The sequence below is a fragment of the Ipomoea nil genome, unplaced genomic scaffold, assembly GCF_001879475.1.
Source record: "Ipomoea nil cultivar Tokyo-kokei standard unplaced genomic scaffold, Asagao_1.1 scaffold0480, whole genome shotgun sequence".
NCBI classification, from domain to species: domain Eukaryota; kingdom Viridiplantae; phylum Streptophyta; class Magnoliopsida; order Solanales; family Convolvulaceae; genus Ipomoea; species Ipomoea nil.
This window is the reverse complement of record NW_017616908.1, coordinates 3,026,395-3,042,672: the sequence shown is the minus strand read 5'-3', so window position 1 is coordinate 3,042,672 and position 16,278 is coordinate 3,026,395. Positions and strand designations below refer to the sequence as shown.

At 38.9% G+C, this 16,278-nt stretch overlaps 1 protein-coding gene across 2 annotated transcripts; it reads left to right on the top strand.

Annotated features, from left to right (window-relative positions):
- The first annotated feature begins 2,646 nt into the window (after positions 1-2,646).
- Positions 2,647-15,295, top strand: LOC109173428. Of its 2 annotated transcripts, none has more exons than XM_019322659.1 (10): positions 2,647-2,971; positions 4,328-4,485; positions 4,560-4,694; positions 6,295-6,405; positions 7,578-7,859; positions 8,147-8,346; positions 13,577-13,841; positions 13,954-14,064; positions 14,156-14,347; positions 14,789-15,295. In XM_019322659.1, the coding sequence occupies exons 1-10, from the start codon at positions 2,770-2,772 to the stop codon at positions 15,128-15,130; spliced, it is 1,998 nt and encodes a 665-aa protein (XP_019178204.1). In that variant the 5' UTR covers positions 2,647-2,769; the 3' UTR covers positions 15,131-15,295. The 2 variants fall into 2 exon arrangements, with proteins under 2 accessions (XP_019178204.1, XP_019178206.1); XM_019322661.1 differs by having other exon boundaries at positions 2,648-2,971; positions 4,328-4,467.
- The last annotated feature ends 983 nt before the right edge of the window (positions 15,296-16,278 follow it).

Below are 16,278 nucleotides of genomic sequence, written 5' to 3'. Positions count from 1 at the left end.
ATACAAAATCGGGTTTCTTACGAGACACAAGGTCCACAACTTCTCGAACTGTCCGTGGATTACCCAAGCCACGGCAATTCCCGCTTAAAGTACTCATTGGGTCCGGCGGGACTGGGCACCAGTTCCCGCCATATGCAAGTTTTTTGAACCACCATCCATACTCGTTTCTTCACTTACCGGCAGCTCAAGCTGGCCACCACCACCCACCGCCACACGCCGGCGTTTCGAGGAGGCCACCACCCCATCCTCCACATCATCACATGGCTGGACCATCTTGACATCGCCCTGCCCATCCTCCGAGTCGGCCGTCTGTTCCGAACTGCTTCGTTGGGCGGTCGGCGGTCCGGCTGCCTCAAGCTGCGGTAACAACTAGGACGCACCAACCGACCGGGGGCCTCTAGATTGGCCTGCCCTCATCCACGCTCCATACGGATAAAACTCAGGGGTGAGTTCGGAGACTCGTGCCTTCAGACAGAACTTATCCATATGCCCGAGCATTCCGTAGTAAAAACAAAAATTATGTTGCCGTTCATATGTCTTGTCCCTACGGATCAACTTCATATGCCGCTTCAAGGGTTTTTCCACCGGCACTGCCATGCGAACACGGTAAAAAACTTTGATCGGTCCGCCAACTTGCCGGTTATCACAATGGATAAATGTTCCGATGTAATTTCCGACTTGTTCTAAGACCACATTGGAAGTATAACCTACCGGCAAATCATAGGCCTATACCCACATATCAACAGTGTCCAACTTAACTTCCCCTGGAAGCATCCCATCACGTACCTGCCGGCATACGAGCGTATGGTTTTCAAATAACCATGGCCCATCCTCAAGCATCCGATCCATGTCCGTCTCATGGTAGAAGGCAAAGAGGAATAGATTAGAGTGTATCTTCGTCACACGCATCCCCATCACAGGCATCCAAACCGAAGCCAGAACCTGCCGCATATACTCAACTTTAATTAGCTTGGCCGTCAAGAACCTTCCAACGACAGAGTAGACCGTCGCACCATCCTCCGCCGTTGGCTGACCAAACCCTCCGACCTCGACTCTTTCTTCCTCATCCTCAAGGGCCATATCAGCCCACCGCTCTGCCACCCTAGCTACCCGCTCATCACACTGTTGCTACGCCGGAGAAGCCATGCGAAACCTGCTTTGACGATCAGCTTTCGTTTTCTGCTATCGCTGAAGACTTTCGATCGGAAAACTTAGAAACCCTAGGAAGGGAGAGATGGAGAGAAACCCAGAGCGGGAGAGAAGGTACATTAATTTATTATATTCACTACATTGTCCATTGTCTTATTTTTACATTATCTTATAATTAAATATCAAAGTTATAATACAAAACATGTTATATATATATATATATACCAAGTATTTTATACAAATATAATAAATATTAATATTTTGTTCAATATTTTTACATGATAATCTACGACACACATCTCACAACACATGATACATGTAGGGGAAAAATTACCACTACTAAATATCAATGGGTGTTTGTAAGATAAAGAGTTTATATTACAACTAAAATCTAGTCATATACACAACAATGCAAATCTAAAGCTTCCTACACCATAATCCTATTGCATGATGAATCCTTCTATGCTGCCACCAGTAACCTAATTGCACATGACACACTACCAATAAAAAGACAAAAGAAAAAAGAAAAAAAAAAGAGAGGACATGTACTGAAGATGGAAACAATGACAACCCAAAAGAGAATTAAGAAGAATTAGAGAAATTTAAACCAAAAGTAATATTTATTTAGACTATCACTTTAAGACTAAGTATTTAGACTAGCGTTATTACAAAATTGCAAACATTTATTTTAGTGACAATTATAATCAATCTATCATATATTATCTTGAATTTATATACTTTAAATTACCGATTTAAATAAACAAATCCAACATTTATTTACCAATGCAGAAACATCTCCTATATAATATTACATCGATATACTTTGAAATACTTATTTAAAAATAATCATTGGGCATTATCTCATTCGCGCAAAACGTGTAAAAAACTAGTAACGAGTATAAAGACAATTATACCCCTACATAATAACAACAAGAACAACAACAACAACAACAACAACAACAACAACAACAACAACAATAATAATAATAATAATAATAATAATAATAATAATAATAATAATAATAATGGTAATTAAGAAAAATTGGTGAGAGTATAATTGTCCTACTTGTTTTCCATGGAAAACACAATACCAGGGGGACCATTGAAAATATTTTCCTCATTTTTTAGGAAAATGTTTTTCAATGGAAAATGGAAAATGGAAAATGAAAAATGTTTTTCAATGGAAAATGTTTTGCATAAACCAAATAAAGGAATACCCACTTTTTCCTCAAATTTAAAGAAAACATTTTCCTTTGGAAAACATTTTTCATGAACAGAATATGCCCTTGTGGAAAGTGAAACATCTAGAGGTGAGCAAAATACCAGTTAATCTCAGAATAACATCAAGACACCATGTAACGATATAACAATTTTATTTTTAAACAAATTTACTATTTTTACATCATAAAGTTTTCAAGGGAAAAAAATTGAAAATATGAAATAAATTCATATATTAGTATTTTTTTTGAACCACAACTTTCAGTTTAGTTCCTCAATTAGACCGGAAAAGAAATATGTGAATTGGCTTAAGAACTGTGATTTTACACCCAAATATATCTCACTTTCTCAATTCTCAACGTCTCTCTTGCTCTATCGTATCTCCAGTGAACAGCAAAAATAATGCAGAGCCCTTCTTCTCCATATCTGCTCGTTTCCCCCAATTCTCTCACTGTCTCACCGTCTCTCTACACCTCTCTGCGCTTCGCACTACCCTTCAGAAATCGAAGCCCTGCTTCTGTTCGCACCTCTTCATTCCCTGCTCGATTATCTCTCACTTTTTCCCGCGTTCACCACCGCTCTATTCCTTCACTACACTGCAATGGTAATTTCTTCTTTTCCTTTAAGCTTTTAATCTTTTCATTTATTTTTTAAAGTTTTATTTTCTTTGTTAGTTTAATTTCTTCAGTCTGTGTTCTTTTCGGTAACTTTTTTCATCCTTTTCCTTTTTCTTTTTCTTTTCCTATGAAATTCATGAGGCAACGTGAATCTTGTGGAAATTGAGAATATTAATGTGAAATAATGGTTTTTTTTTTTTTCTTATAGAAGTTTCATTTATTTATCTAGAGTTCAGTCAGCTCCTTCCATGCTTCATTTTAGAACGGAGTTGTCTGAGTTATGTATACTAATAAAACATCCTATTACATGTAGAAACATGTTTTGTGCAGATACAATCTGTATATGCCTGTATTTTTGTGGCTTGGTGATTTAGCATCACTAATTGTATTAATACCGGAATTTAATGGTATAATTGTGGGAGTTTCTATCCTTTTTAATTGTTTGAAGGTTTTATTTTTTGGAATTAGGTCCTTTTGGGTATATATTACTGTAAGAAGTAAGTAAATGCGATGTGTTGTTCATTTAGTTAAACTTATGAAAATATTGAAACCTGTGGAGTCCACACTGTTCGACTATCCAATTTGGGTGTGGTTTATGAGCTAGCTTTTGAGATTGAAAATGGATTTCTAACATGGTTTCAGAAAAATCCCAGCCAAGTTTATTAGAACTTGCTTCTACTTTTTGTCTGTTGAGGTCATTTTGTTTCTGTTGAGCTTCTGTAGACGGGGAGAGGGGGGAGGGGGGGGAGGATTGAGTCCTGCGTATCCAAACTACCCAAGTCAGGTGCAGTTTATGAGTACCAGTACCTCTATACAAGTTAGCTTTTGAAATTGAAAATGGGTTTCTAACCAATCCTATAATAAAAATATTCATTCTTGTGTGATAATTATTTGCACTATTTAAAAAAAAAATTATTATATTTATTTTATTTTTATATTTATCTAATTAGTATCACTACTTGAATGAGATTGAAATTTAACTTACTGTTTGGTTTTCTTATTGACTGTTTTCTAAATCATTCTTCCAACACTAGGGGAGGCTCCATATTTATAATCCAATGCAATGAAGAGATTAAGTAAATAGCATAAATTGTGTAATTTTTCTTCCCCTGATTGTCTGCTCCAATCCCATGAGTTATGCTCCATTAGTGACCTGCAAAGTTGTTGCTTGATTGATTGGTTACTTTCCATTTTCATTTTTTGTCTTGATTTAGTACCTACCTTATCAGATCCATGTTATAGTTCATATATGGAAACTTTTGTAATTTATATATATTCACTTACAGTTGTCTAAGTGCTTGAACTAACAGAGTTTTTCTGTTGTTTACTTTTGTAATTTTTAGCTGTACAAGAGATTGTAGAAACCAGTGTTGTGCCTGAGCCGGAATTTGTAGAGACTGGATATATATGCAGTGTTCATGGGCTTCAAGGTGAGGTTAGGGTAAGGACTGCCACGGATTTTCCTGAACTGCGATTTTGTAAGGTAGACAGAATTAAACAGGTGAATAACAATGCTTATACTATCATATTCTATCTGAACCTTTTCTTAATCTAGATTTCTACAATCTTTTTCAGCCAGGAAGACGGTGGCTGAGGCAACAAATTTTAGGGAGGCAGATGATTCAAGAAATTGAACTGGTTGAGGGTAGGGGGCATCCTGGGCAGAAGAGTTGGATAGTTAAATTTAATGAAATCAACACAGTAGAACAGGTTCTCTTAAACTTGCTATCTAGTGCTTAATTGGATATGCTTTAGCACCTTTTCTTTTACTGGATGTGCTGTGGACTGCTTTTATTCTGTCCCATTCCTTGAGCTTGGTCTGCCCTTTTGTTGAACATTTGAACTAGTAATGATTGATTGTTGATACATATAAAAAATTAGAAAATTGAGACCTTGTCATGCTAGTAGAAGGTAAGAAGGGTGTGGCTTAATTTATAATTGAAATAAACCCCATACTTTGTTCAGCCCGTAATAATTCTTTATTCTAAAATTTAGTTGCATTTTTATGAAGATATATCCTAGTCACGAGTTTTTTTAAAATATTTTATTATTATTATTATTATTATTATTATTATAATATTTGGATATTATTATTGGGGATACATTTGGACACAGGTAGACATTTTCTATCATTTTATAAGTCCTTGATGATCTATGGCTGTTAATCCTGCTGCTATGGACCATTTTGATTTCGTATACTTGCTGAACTCTCCATCTTTGAATAAGTATTTATATTTAAATACACCTAATGAACTGAACATATCCTGAATGGTCTATTGTCTTATATGTTGAACTCTAAATAGTGAAGTGTATATTGAGATAGAGAAATACAGTGAATGTCTGAGTACAGGGAAACCTACACTTATATACAAGCTAATAGGAAACCCCAACGACTTATTTCAAATTTCAAATGCATAGCTAGGAGAACTCCTCTAACAACCTTCTAACAATATTTGATATATTTGATTTTGTGTATAGACTATATATATATATATATATATATATATATATATATATATATATATATATATATATATATATATATATATATATATATATATATATATATATATTAAATAACTTTTTAATAGTTTGTAATTTTGATTAGTTTTTTAATAATTTATTTACAAATAAAGTTAGGTAAAGTAAAATTAAGTAGGGAAAAAAGTTTCCCGCCTAAGTGTGAATGCATATTAATAGATTTGTAAGATCATTATTTTCTTTTTTTGTGTAAATCACGAGGTGGTCCGGGTCTTTCTCTGCCCGTTTAACTTTGTAAGATCATTATTTCAAATGACATTAGCAATATGAATGCATTTTTTGTCATATATTGTCTTAACATTTAAATATTATAATGTATAACTATACTTACATTTTTAATAAAATTAATTCTGCTTTGTATATTAACATTACAACAATACTTATAAATTTTTGTCCGTGACACCGCACGGGGCAAATACTAGTATATAAATAAATAAATAAATAAATAAATATATATATATATATATATATATATATATATATATATATATATATATATATATAGACACACACACACACACTTTTTTCTTTTCTAAAAAGCCAGCACCTATTTACGTCTTTCACCACGGGAATATTGTTATTTGTGCATTCAACTTGATGTTTGCTACAATTCCTACCCCCATGGGCCATGGGGGTATTCTGTACGTGAAGCTAGCCAAGAATTATTCTTGGTGTTGGTAAAAGTGTGATTGGAGGAATAAAATATATTCTGCTAACTTCTCCCTCGTAAAAATGGGAAAATAAATGATGATTTCCTTTCCTCTCTCAGGCACAAAAACTGGTTGGATCAACCATCCTTGTAGCTGAAGATGATAGACCAATTTTGCAGGAAGGTGAATTTTATACCTGTGATCTTGTTGGTATGAGAGTTATTCTTAAGGTTTGTGTTTCTTGCATACATAACTAGTATCTTGTTTTCTTCTTTGTTTTTAGTTTCTTCAATTAAAAATATGATATGATCTTTCATTTGATTCTTCTTTTAACTACCTTGCACTTTTTGAAATCAAGTGATTTAGACATCAGATTATTCACTTGGACATAGTAATGATTCTGGACACTTTTTTCTTCTGAAATGATGTGTAAAGAGTGAGCAATAAAAATTGATAAATGATCAGATAAATTGTTGATGTTATACTTTTTTCTCAGTTCTTGAAGAGTTGACGTTCTCTAACCATATTGATGGATTTAATTAACCCGGGGTAGCCCGAATTACTAAACCCGATAACAACGAGACTAAGATAATGCAATAATAAAGGTGATAAATGTGTGTCGCGGGGACAACTTTCGTATTGATAGTACTTTTGTAGGAGAATTACAAGGAATATATAATATTCAGACAAGGTAGTAATAGATGTCCTAAACAAGACAAGGATGCCTCCTTATATACTAAGCTCCTGCCCAACTGCCCCTTGAGAATAGGGTGGGCGGTTGGATCACCTTTGACTGGGTCCACTTGCACACCTGAGGCTTAGGACGCCTCCACCAGGGCCACCTTCCGCCACTAGCTCCCGGGTCGTGGTCACCCTAGCTGAGGTCGGCCCCCAACCGGGGTCGGGCTGAGGCCGAGGTCGACCCCAACCGAGGTCGATGCCGACCTCTAGCCAGGGTCGACCTTGACCGAGGTCGACCTGTGCCGGGGCCCCCCTTGGCCCCTCATGCCGCACCAACTCCTCTCCGGGTCAGTTCGCCTTGAGCCCATTGCTAATATATCCATCATCAGTCCCCCACTCTCCGAGTTGCGAGTCTTCGTCAATGAAGGAGAGTAGCCCGAGTCGAAGGTCGATCCCAAGCCCGCGAGGGTGGCGTCCGCCTCTAGCCGGGGTCGACGCCGACCTCTAGCCGAGGTCAACCCGTGCCGGGGCCCCCCTTGGCCCCTCGTGCCGCGCCAACTCCTCTCCGGGTCGTTTTGCCCCGAGCCCATTGCTAATATATCCATCACATATATTTGCCAACTTACTGTTGTTTTCATCTTTTTTGAATATTTGTTGGGTTATGACTGGAAACTTGCTCATTTGTTTCCCTCATTTTATTTCATGTTTTCATCTCTTTCAGGAAACTGGAGAGCCAGTGGGAACTGTTATTAATGTTTTCAATACTGGAGCAAGTGATCTTCTTCATGTCGAACTTGATTCATCTTTTCATCCACCTGGTCAACCTGGAAAGCCAAAGAGGGAAGCAGGTGCTTATGGTCCCCTTGTTTGGGTTCCATTTGTTGAAGAAATTGTTCCAAATGTTGACTTAAGTAAAAAGGAAATGTTGATCACGCCTCCAAAGGGACTCCTAGAGTTAAATATCCGCACTGATGAAAGATCTAAGAAAGAAAGGCGCCAGCTTGTGAGGCATACTTTTGTTCATTTTTCTTCTAGTTTGCTTATTTGAAACTATTGTTGTGTATCCTGATAACATTATGAAAATAATTTTCTAAAGTAATTGGCTTTACATAAGGGCGAAAAACTCTAGGCCTTCCTGTTAATTGAAGCTTGAAGCAGGCTTTACCATCTTCTATTTGTTATCTGTTCCAAACATCTGAATTTCAATACGCAGAAAAAAGTGGTTCTGAATGAATTTGCTTATTGATAGTTTTGCTGACTTTACTACTCATGTTTCACCTGGCATTTCAGGAATGGAAAGAAAGAAAAAAGTTCCAAAGATGCCTTATACAAGCCAAGAAGAAACTGCATGAAATGGAGCAGCATCATGTGTTTCATGGGTTCAGATATGGAGAAAAAAGCCAAAGAAGCATACTTGCAAATGAGATAGTCACTGTAAATTCTAAATTGCTTGATCATGTATTGAAGAATATGGAGATTCCATCAAGGAGGTGAAGTTTTTCTTCCATGCACAATTGCCCAATTTTGTTCTTTTCTTATTTTTGTTGCTTCTGGGTGTCATGATAGCTTGTTGATTGATAAAATCAAAGTTTCTCAGTTTTGAATCTGTAGACAAAATTATGCAGGTGGTGGGGTTCACACACACTTTGTATAGACTACACAGTGTGACTTTAGTATGTTAGAGGTGCAAACAATTACCATAGTGGGCCAAATGCATTGAAGAACACAACTATAATTTTAAGAACCTAAGTTTAGTGAGTGTTGAAATTGAGGGATTGATAGGTCTGGCGGGTGGATAATAACTACCACCCGCCAGTTAGGCGGAAGCAAAATATGTGAGAACCAAAGAACAAGAGAATATAGAGAATATATTGTAATGAAAGATTACAATAGATTGTCTCTTTGTATCTATATGTTCTATACTTCAATGGACCTCTCTATATACTAAACTAGATACTAAATTAGTCTAGGAAACTACTAATAAGAATAGGAAACTAAGACAACTTTCCTAATATTCAACACTCCCCCTCAAGCTGGAACATCTGAAGTTCCAAGCTTGGATTAAAACAAGCATTCTACCTCACTCAAAATTACAAGTGAAAATTAAATGCAACTAGAGGATAACAATGCGAGATGGCTTCGGAGGGACAATGCAACCCTTGGGAATGAACACGCCAGGGGCAAAGCTTGTCACGAACATCCTTGGGAATGGAGGCACCAAGGGAAAACACGAACACCATCACAGCAACATAAGCACTCTGATACAATACAGATCCTGGGCTGCCAATCTGCTAAAATCTGCTAAAATTAATTTAGTTATCTTATTTCCTAGTTTATTAGTTGCCTTTTTACTTTAAGTAACCATATTTTAGAATATATCGTTTCCTTATGTCTTAAGCTTTTAACTCCCATATATAGGGAGAATATTATATTGTCTTAGTAAGTTGGAAATTGAATAAAATCAAAAGGAAGTTTCTTCCTCCAGCTTCTCTCTCTTACTATCATCAGCCCCCATAGGTAAACCATCTTCTTCTTCTTCTATTAGCCATAGACCCGTGACGTGTAGTCAAACTACTAAAACATAACATTTGGTTCCCGTTGCCGGCGTCATGGGTACTGAATTGAACGTCAAATCCGCCATCAAAGCTTTAAAGAAATCTGTCAAAGCCTTGGAATTGCATCACGAAAAAATTGACAATTTGTCCGCTAGTGTTGCTTCCTTATCCATATCCTCTCACACCCAGGCAGCTGCTCTTGCTAGATTGGAGAAACTAGTCCAACAACTACTCACCAGCCAAGGGAAACAACCTGTCCAGGAGGAGGTCTCCGTTACTGCTGCTCAAACCGAAGGGGTCTCCGCTGCTACAGACATAGGGGATCACCACCTCTGTTTTTCTTCGTATCATAAGGTCTCTGCTCTGTCCACTGCATCCCATAACCATGACATTGCTCTTGCCAATCAAGCAGGGGCAAACACAAATACCCCACCTAGTACCCCTACTAATGCTCTTGCTGCTGAGATTTCATTTGTTGGTACCCAATCCCATACTCATCTGGGTCAGCAACAAGACTCTACAAAGGTGGCACAGAATCCAGGAGCACTAGGACCTTCAAAAGCACGAGTGCCCTCAAAACAGCCACCAACAAAGACAACCCTCAGCCCAGATTCAATGGTCAAAGCACATAGCGTTGCTGCTGGGACTTGCATTGCTACCCCTTCAGATGTTGCATCACTACTTAAGGTTGCTCAGTCTATGAATGTTGCCCTTATAATGCCTGGAGGAGGAGGGCCTATGGTTAAACCCCTTGCTGCTGTTGGTGCAAATACATTACCCAGACATAAATGCCGCCACTTTTTTATGTTGTGGACATTACAGGATGGTGACAAACTGCCTGCTTGGCTTGCATCCACAGAGAACTTCCCTGAATTCAGCCTGAACGTACGCGATGGAATCACTTGAATCAACCTGAACATTGTCACTTACTTCAAGCTTGAGGACAAGCTTGATCTCCCGGACTCAAGCTTGATCTCCAGGAAGGGTGTAATGATACAATATAGATCCTGGGCTGCCAATCTGCTAAAATCTGCTAAAATCAATTTAGTTATCTTATTTCCTAGTTTATTAGTAGTTGCCTTTTTACTTTAAGTAACCATATTTAGGATATATTGTTTCCTTATGTCTTAAGCTTTTAACTCCTATATATAGGGAGAATATTATATTGTCTTAGTAAGTTGGAAATTGAATAAAATCAAAAGGAAGTTTCTTCCTCCAACTTCTCCTCTCTCTTACTATCATCAGCCCCCATAGGTAAACCATCTTCTTCTTCTTCTATTAGCCATAGACCCGTGATGTGTAGTCAAACTACTAAAACATAACACACTCTAGGATTGATGACTTCAAAAGAGATTGCGCCATGTCTGACCCTTCCTTGGGAATGAAGACGAAGGCACCAAGAACGGAGCTGAACACAATCCTTGGGAATAAAGGCGAAGACACCAAGGACCCTTGACGAAGACACCAAGGACGAAGCTAAACACGATCTTGGGAATGAACACACCGAGGACGGAATTGAACATGAACCTCGGAATGAAGATGAACACACCAAGGATAGAGTTAAACATGAACAACCTCCCGATAACACAAGAGAACGGTAGAGGCAAAAAGGGAGCAAAGAATAGCAAAGGACGCAGTAGAGCCCATAGTAGATAAAATAGCAAATGATAGTAAAGGATAGCACACCGATTGTAGATAGTCACGCTCCCCCTTACTTGAAACATGGGAAATAATCTAAGGCCTTTATAGTAGTGCTGAAACTGAATATCCATGGGATAAGGCATACCAGAGATAAAGAAACAAACACGGTTATACCAAAACACAAACACCATGGGAAAAGTTCGGCAACAAACCCAAAGAAGCCTTCAAATTTCAACAACAAGTCGAAAGAAGGGCAAAACAATCTGAAAAATCTCGCCGGAGGCAGACTCACGCGCCGGCGTGTGAGGAAGGTCGCCGGCGCGTGAGGACGACGGCGGTGGAGGAAAGCGAGAAAATTTTCCAGATAAGGTCGCAAGGGGGAGAGGAATCCATTGGTGTAGGAGGTGTGATCACAAAATCACTGGAGAAGAGGAGATCTGACCGGAAAAACTAAAGTAGTCCGTCGGCGATGGTGGGGCGTGACAGCGCGTGCGGCGGCGGATGGTGATGAGATTCCAGGCGTAGGCTCGCGACGATGATCCGAGAGGTCCTGTGGTGAAAGATTTGGAGAACAACCACAAGACACGTCGAAACAGGAGAAAACAGTCATTGGTTCGCCGGAAAATAAGTGCTGCTGGAAATATTGGAAGAAAAATAGCCTAGGAAAGTAGGCTCTGATACCATGTTCAAATTGAGGGATTGATAGGTCTGGCGGGTGGAGAATAACCACCTACCGCCAGTTAGGTGGAAGCAAAATATGTGAGAATCAAAGAACAAGAGAATATATTATAATGAAAGATTACAATAGATTGTCTCTCTGTATCTATATGTTCTATACTTCAATGGACCTCTATATATACTAAACTAGATACTAAATTAGTCTAGGAAATTAAGACAACTTTCCTAATATTCAACAGTGAGTAATGTTTTTGGTTAGGGCACGAGGTATCCTGACCTAATTATTAGGAGGCACCTTTAAGCCCGTACCATACTCAAACTAATCCACGTTCGCATCGGGCCGGTCCAATTAAGGGGCAAAGTGTTTTCATATTGGTTTTTTTATACGAGAGGGGGTTTGAACTCCCGACCTCTCTTAAGGGATGAGAGTGCACAACCACTCACGGCAACCAAGCTGGTTAAGTTTAGTAAGTGTGATCATCTGCTAGTGGTAATGATATGAGTCTTGAGTTGTAGATCAGTTTCTAAATAGGCTGATCTTCTGATGATACTATTTTTTATTAGTAGATCGGTTTCTTTAACAGCACGTTTGGTTCACGGAATGAATTTTGAGGTAATAGGAATGCTATTCCATAAGGAATGGAATAGGCAAGGAATAGAATAGGAATTGTATTCTATTGTTTGGTTCGCGAAAGGAATACACTTTAGGAATTATATTACAGTGTTTGGTTGATTTAAGGAATAGAAATGAAATATGTGTTAAAAGACATAAATACCCTTATAAAAATATGTGATGGTGGCGATGGTGATGGTGGTGGTGGTGGTGGTGGCGTTGGTGGTGATGGTAGTGGTGGCGGTGGTGGTGGTGCTGGGGTGGTAGTGGTGGTGGTGGCGGTGGCAGTGGTGGGGGCGACGGTGGTGGTGGGGCGGCGACGGTTGTGGCGGTGGTGGTGGTGGTGGTGGCGGCGGTGGTGCTGCTGGGTGGTGGTTCTGGTGGTGGTGGTGGCGGCGGTGGTGGTGATAGTGGCGGCGGTGGTGGTGGTGGTGATGGTGGCGGTGGCGATGGTGGCGGTTGTGGTGGCGATTGTGGTGGCGTTGGTGGTGATGGTAGTGGTGGCGGTGGTGGTGTTGCTGGGGTGGTAGTGGTGGTGGTGACGGTGGCAGTGGTGGTGATGGCGGTGGCGCTGCTGGGTGGTGGTTCTGGTGGCGGTGGTGGTGCTGGGGCAGTAGTGGTGGTGGTGGCGGTGGCAGTGGTGGTGATGGTGGTGGTGGTGGCGGTGGTGCTGCTGGGTGGTGGTTCTGGTGGCGGTGGTGGTGGTGGCGGTGGTGGTGGTGGTGGCGGCAGCGATGGTGGTGATGGTGGCGGCGGTGATGGTGGTGGTGATGGTGGTGGCGGTAGTGGTGATGGTGGTGGTGGCGGTGGTGGTGGTGGCGGTGGCGGTGGCAGTGTTGGCGGTGGCGACGATGGTGGTGGTGGTGGTGGTGGCGGCAGCGGCAGTGATGGTGGTGGTGGCGACGACGGTGGTAAAATAGAATAAATTTGTATATAGGAAAAAAAAATTAGGTTAAAGAAATGGGTAAAAAAGGAAATAGATTCTAAAATCTATTTCTGAGCGTTCAGTAATAGGCTAATACCAGGGGGCCCTAGTAATAGCTATTACCTTATTTGAGGTAATAGGCTATTACCAGGAATATTATTCCTGGTAATAGAAATGGTTACCAAACAAAGGAATAGGCCTATTACTGGGAATGCTATGCCATTCCCGGCCTATTCCGTGAACCAAACGGACCATAAAAGAAAAATAATTTGGTGCTAAATATATTGACATAAACGTTTTGGTACCAGGTGGAGCTTTCCAGACTTCATAAGAAGAGCTACTAAAGTAGAACATACTCTAAAAGTGTCGGAAGAATTCTATCATAACGGAAAAGGGGAGCATTCTGAGAGAGGTCAGCATCTCGTGTCATGTGGGAAGGTTGCTGTTGTTTTGTCTTTGGAAGGAAAGCGGGAGCTGGAGATGTCTACGCCTCAAATCAACTTGAACAACGATATGGAAGAAACATATCAACTTCTAAAAGCATTGCTAGATGATGACAATAGATTGCTCAAGGTTGTCTCAAAAATCATCTTTATTCTATACTTGCAAAAGAATGAAAGTCAATTTCATTGCCACAGGCATATTTCTTTGCATCTCTATCTGATTAGTTTAATGTTAATTGTAGGCAGAAGATCGGTCATCTGTACCTTTGGTATTGATCTGCCCTGCTCATTCTGTTGATTCTCTAAAAGAGCTGTTTATGAATCATGACTTCTTCTCTTTCGACTCGGAGAAGGTAAGATGCGTGTATTATTCAAATCATAATCTGCTTCAATGCTGTTTATGGATCCATCTTTAAGTCTTTTCACTCATTCAAACTATTATAGGTCTGGTTCTTGGAAGAAGATATGCTTCCGGTTGTTAGTAGTTCACAGGAAGAAGAAAACAAACACAAGATCTTGATGAAATCACCGTGGGAGATTCTCCAAAGACCAGTTGGATCTGGAGGCATTGTTGGCATGCTTTCATCCCACAACCTATTAGAAAATCTACATGAGATGAATGTGGAGTATATTCAGGTGATAATATACTAAAATGTGAATTCCCGCAAGCCATTCTATTTGACAGCTTCTTATGTACATCAAACATAATTCAGAAACTGCTGTTACTTTTTTTTTCTTTGGGGGTGGGGGTGGGGGCGGGGGTGCCCGCAGCCACTACTGAAGGGTGTGCACTGGGTAAAACCCTGCCTTGTAACCCTAGTCGGCAAAGGATCACAAGGAGGTAAACCAACTTAGGTTGTCTATAGCTGACTGGTTCAAACTAAGAAGGTCAATAGGTTGCTCCCGTTGGAAGTCGAGCTCGTGACCTTGTGGTTACAAGTCAACAACCTAACTAACTTGGCTGGGTTGCCCCCAAACAGCTGTTACTTTCATCGTCTTAATGCTTGCAAGGCAAGCAGTCGAACCTTGAACGAATAACAATTTGGACACGGTTTTTTTTTGCTGCCCGCATTTCAGATTTGTTCTGTCAATCAAGGGTACACAAACCAGCAAATGCTGCTTGGTTTAACTGATTCATGCAAAGCAAACGTTGGGATACAATTCAAGGACGTGAACAACGTCGAGGATGATTTGAACTTGGTGTTTTCCATCAACTTCATGAAGAAGTTGGCAAATCAGACAGACAGACTTCACTTCCATGCCGTCGTGAAGCCAAATCAACATTCCGAGTTGGTGAACAAAGAGTGGGTTGACGTTATCCCCTCGTCGCCTAACTCGTATGAGTTTCATTGTTCACTTCACAGTTGCTTGAATGCTTGTAGTCCTGGTAAGGTTTGTCTGTTAGAGGTTGCAGAGTAGTATATGTGATGTAAGTGCATGACTTGGTCTTCTTGTAAGTTGTAACATATCTTCAATACTAGTTTCTATACGCATTACGTGTGTAGAATAGTGCCCAACGTTATGTAATGAATGAAGTATAAATAAAATGTTTGTTGTGTAATTTAGGAAAAATGTCACTTTTTTCTCCTGAGTTGTTTACTTATAGCACATTTTCACCAATCGTTATATCCTACACCACGACGCACATAGCATTGTGCGCCGCGCGCCTCCCAAAACGACGTCGTTTTGGGGTCGTGTTGGGAGGCGCGGTAGGAAGTTGCTGAGATTATGTGTATTCGTTCACAACGTTATGTGTATTCGTTCACAACGTTATGTGTATTGGTTCATACAGTTATGTGTATTTTCTATACAATTATGTACATTGTTTTTATACAATTATGTACATCCGAATCAGAAAATTTGTGTGTATTATGTTAAGAGTTGATGTGTATTATGTTAAAAGTTTATGTTTATTATGTATTATGTTAGATTATGTGTATTATCTTTTAAAAAGAGTATGTATATTTTGTTATAACATTATGTGTATTCATGTATAACATTATGTGTATTCAAGTATAACGTTATGTACATTCTTGAACAGCGGGTTTTTTTTTTAAAGAAAAGCCTACTGCCATTCACTGGGGCGGGAAACTTTAAAAAAAATAATAATAATAATTAAAACGATGTCGTTTTGCCCATTTTCACTGTGTTGTTTAGGTAACTATTTTATCCCCTCAATTGTTTTTAAAATTGTTATTTCTCACCTCTACGTTAAATAAGTGTTTGGGCGGTTAAAAATGGGAGTAAAAATGGCATTTCTATTATTATTATTATTATTATTATTATTATTATTATTATTATTATTATTATTATTATTATTATTATTATTATTATTATTATTATTATTATTATTATTATTATTATCATTATTATCATTATTATCATTATTATCATTATTATTATTATTATTATTTTTTTTTTTTAATAGTGAGTGCCATTTTGCCTATTTGTTTATTTAATTTAATAATGATTTTTCAACACTTTTCAACCCTATCTACTATATATTATACTAATAAGAGCCCAAGAGAGTTAGGCCTATAATGGGTAGACAAAATGGCGGTCAAATT

Coding starts and splice junctions, on each gene's coding strand:
- LOC109173428 (XM_019322659.1), top strand. CDS start 2,770: ATGCAGAGCCCTTCTTCTCCATATCTGCTCGTTTCCCCCAATTCTCTC. Junction 6,406..7,577: donor GTATGAGAGTTATTCTTAAG/GTTTGTGTTTCT, acceptor CATCTCTTTCAG/GAAACTGGAGAGCCAGTGGG. Junction 14,065..14,155: donor TCTCTTTCGACTCGGAGAAG/GTAAGATGCGTG, acceptor AAACTATTATAG/GTCTGGTTCTTGGAAGAAGA.